The sequence below is a fragment of the Geospiza fortis genome, unplaced genomic scaffold (genome assembly GCF_000277835.1).
Source record: "Geospiza fortis unplaced genomic scaffold, GeoFor_1.0 scaffold534, whole genome shotgun sequence".
NCBI classification, from domain to species: domain Eukaryota; kingdom Metazoa; phylum Chordata; class Aves; order Passeriformes; family Thraupidae; genus Geospiza; species Geospiza fortis.
This window is the reverse complement of record NW_005054614.1, coordinates 231,058-235,277: the sequence shown is the minus strand read 5'-3', so window position 1 is coordinate 235,277 and position 4,220 is coordinate 231,058. Positions and strand designations below refer to the sequence as shown.

Here is a 4,220-nt window from a genome sequence, read left to right as displayed (position 1 = left end):
GCTTGTCCCCGCGGACCGTTCCCAATCCCCCTGTGCTGAGACGCCCCTAACCCGTGCGGCTCCTCAGCGATCCCGGGGGCTCCCGCAGCCCCCCGGCCCCGGCAGTGACCCCACAGCCTCGGTAGTGACCCCACATGTGCACAGCGGGGTCCCCTCGATCCCATATCCCCACACCGGGGGTACCACAACCCCGGCAGTGACCCCACATTCCCACGCGCGGTCCCATCGATCCTACAGCCCGGTAGTCACCCCATATCCGCACAGCGCGGTCCCACGGCCCCGCAGTGACCCCACATACCCACAGCAGGGTCCCATGGCCCCACATCCCCACACCGGGGTCCCCTCGAAGGAAAGAAATTAAGTCTCAATAATGATTACACATCAGTTTCTCATGGGAGTCCCAAGAGGAAAATCTGTCATTTCACTTCAACATTTACTGTAGCAATATTGACAAAGTGTCCCTATGCCACTAGCTCAGAGCACTGGATATATGCATATCTTCACCAAGCGTGTGAACAGGAGTGATCCTCGTTTACTGCCACCTCTTTAAGGACTGTATTCTGTGATTGAGCAATCTAATGCCAGTTTTGTCCAGTATTTAGACTGAACTGTACTTTTACCCAAGCATGAGAAAATTTTGTTCCTAATCTTCTCAGTTTCCTAATGACAAAATGGTTTTCTACAGTGCTGAAGCAGTAACATCATAAAAAACTAATAAGAACGGTCAATAAATTCCTGTAACAATACATATCACCTATACCGATGTGACCCCACACCCCCACCCCGCGCCCCCCGTCCCGCTCCCACCTCCGGCCCGCAGCGCCGCAGGTCACATGACGCTCTGCCCACGTGACCGCACCCGGAAGCGGCGGCTCCTGCAGGCCCAGGAACGCAAACAAGGATGGAATAAAGAGAGAAAAACAACAAGGATGGGATTAATTAACCTAAAGCTGTAACTGCACAATTAACTCCAGTAAAGTAATGGAGCAGAACGTATAAAAGTGAGAGACATCGTCACCGATCGTGCATTTTGTGGCAATTTTGGTTCATCTTGTGCTGCCCAAGGTGGATCCATTGAGGAGATCCTTTAATAAATCCCTGCTTTATTCTTTAGCGCTGCCCAGCCTCTGTTCTAGGTCAGCCTTCTCAAGGCATCACCCTCTAGAACAATTTTAAATATTCTTGTTCCTCCGGCGTTCCCAGCGGTGCTCTGAAGGTGGCAGTGCACAACACATTTCCCTGCTCTTTCTCAAACTCCGATTTCTGTGCTTCTGAAGATTTGGGTGTTTTGGTTAATGTGTATCTGTATTTTCCCAGATGACGCTGACAGTTTTCCTTTACATTTTTTCATCATATTAATGAACATGACAGCATTTTATCTTTACAGTCTTACTGTGGGCTATCTAGTTCTTTCAATTGACCTTTTCCTAGTCTTGCTATTTTACTGTTCTTGTAGCTTTATTGTAGTTCATTTGGAAACAAATCACTTGGAACTCATAGAAGTCCTCTTCTCTCTAGTGTGTGCTTTTTTTTCTTTTTAATGTTTCAGCTTTCCAGGAAAGATGTTCCCAGAGCCCTGGCTGAATTAAACAACACATCATGTTCCATAAAAGGAGCGAACTGGCTCAGCTGCTGATAGGGAGCTGCTCATTTGTTTATTAAAAGCTGATGCTTTAAAAGTAAGAGAAGATAGCTGGGGCTTTAGGAACGATGATGAAAAATTGGATTTCCTCTCTGTTGCTGCAGGTGGCCTGGCATGACTCAATGTTTTTACATTTCCTTGCGGAAACTGATGTACTTTACAGCACACTGTGGCCATTTTGCATTGAAAAACGTATTTATTTCTGTCATTTTTTTTTAGCTATATGAAAAACGCCAATCTTACATAGCATAGTTTCTATTCAGTTTCCTAAAATGCTTCATTTTAACAATATGTTATAACCTAAAACTATATTTAACACACTACTTAAGAAAATTAATACAGCACCACTTTCTAACATAACACATATCATGATTATATAAATATATATTATATATTTTATATATAAAGATTATATTTTATATAATGTATATATATTTATATATATTATATGAAAATATATACAAATATATATTATATATTTATAATATATATTATAAATACATATATAGTTTAGAGTTCTGCACTAATGCAGTGTTTAGAGTTTACAGAGTTTAGAGTTCTGCACTAATACAGTGCAGGATCTGAAAAATAAATTATACATTATCATAAAATACACATTTTTCACAACAGTTGGAAATGCATGCATTGTGCAGGTGAATTGATTCTGTACCAGGAGCTTTTCTGTGGCTGGTGGGGTGGGAAGGACAGGAATGCAGATCTCTCTGGGCAGGCTAAATTTACTCTGGAGTGCCTCTGTCACCAGCCATACATAGCCACTCTCACTCAGGGCAAGCAGCCTCCACAAATCAGTGCTCTGTGAAACTCTGAAGGATCTTAATTAAATCTGTAATGACAAAGTTTGCAAAAATACAATAGAATGCTCTGTGTGTGTCTGCAGTCTTCATAGCCATGGTAAGTGATTGCATTTTCTCTGTCTTTTAGAACAGAAAATACTTCTGTTGTGAGTTTTATCTGAAATTTGGATTAAAAGCTTTTTCGCTGTTTTCTAATAATAGCAGTGTGATTAAAAGTTCGGTGTTTATTTCATGTTTTGCCTCAAGGCATAATAGAATATACATGCATTTATACACACAAACATACATACATATATACATATATATATATGTGTGTATATGTATATACATCTATTTTTTTTAATTATGGTCTTGCCATCATACAGTAATTTTGCATAAACTAGATTTGCTTAGACCATAAAAAGACAAGCAAAACAGACAAAGAAACAACATTGTCCTGTTTATTAAAAAATAACATTACACCATTGATTGGAAAAGCACCTCCCTACTGTTTCAAGTTGTTGCTTTGGCATTGTAATAATTGAAAAATAATCAATGTGCATTGTGATTCCTGTACTCTCATGTGTTCTTTTGTTTCCCACAGCCATGGGTATCTTTTCTGTACTTGCTCTGCCATTGCTGCTCCTGGGGATCAGTGGAATTATTTACATTTACCAGTCGGTCAGGTGGCTGCTGTCCAAGTCAGCAGTGCAGAACAAGGTGGTGGTGATCACAGATGCCATCTCTGGGCTGGGCAAGGGTGAGTTGTGTCATTTCTTCTCAGTGGCACAGAACAGAAGCAGCCAGAGAGCCACCCTCGGGGTGATAAACATGCACACATTGCCTTGGATGCATTCATAACTGGCTGGATGAAGCAGAAGTCAATAATAAATATTTATATTTACATAAACATGCATATTTATAATAATTATTTACATAGCATATATTTATATTTATATTTATATTTATATTTATATTTATATTTATATTTATATTTATATTTATATTTATATTTATATTTATATTTATATTTATATTTATATTTATATTTATATTTATATTTATATTTATATTTATATTTATATTTATATTTATATTTATATTTATATTTATATAATTTGATATTTATAATATGTTTCATATATGTTTACGTTTAATAGATGTCTATACATGCTTAATATGTTTATATTTATCTATGTTTAATATGTATCTATGTTTAATCTATGTCTGTATCTATAATAATAAATATATTTGGTATAATCTATATCCTAATTATATTATTGTATTTATAACGTAAATATACGATTACATTTATGATATATTTATATTATATAAATATTATATTGGTAAATGAGTAGGAGCTGCAGAGCTTTGTATTTATTTAATTCAATAGAATGAGAGGTTTTAGAAGAACACTGAGTGCTATTTTTAGCACGTTGCTACTGTAAGATCTCATTTCACAGGCTGTCAGTGCAGGGTGGCTGCATAAACAGGTGTCACCCTACTCTTTACATGATCCTTTTCAGCCCTTAGAGACTTCAACAGTTCCTCCTTCTTGTGAACAGCAATGCTCACCCCTTTTCCCCTATTTTTATCTCTTCCCCCTCTCTATATATATTATTTATCACCCAAATTACTCCTGCAGTGCTCCCAGCTGGGCTGCCTGGCTCTGTGCAGTGTGGCTTCAGAGGACAAGGAAGATGTGGCTGCCTAGAACAGAGGCTGGGCAGAGTTAGAGAATAAAGAAGGGATTTATTAGAAGGCCTCAATAGATCCACCTATTT

General features: G+C 38.2%; 1 protein-coding gene across 1 annotated transcript in view; it reads left to right on the top strand.

Moving 5' to 3' along the window:
• The first annotated feature begins 2,407 nt into the window (after positions 1-2,407).
• The window catches only part of DHRS7C (dehydrogenase/reductase 7C), a 7,158-nt gene continuing 5,345 nt past the window's right edge, over positions 2,408-4,220 (top strand). The window contains exons 1-2 of the mRNA XM_005430277.2: positions 2,408-2,554; positions 3,041-3,196. Of these exons, the coding sequence (XP_005430334.1) occupies positions 3,043-3,196 (154 nt within the window). The 5' untranslated portion in view covers positions 2,408-2,554; positions 3,041-3,042. The remainder of the gene's footprint in view (positions 2,555-3,040; positions 3,197-4,220) is intronic.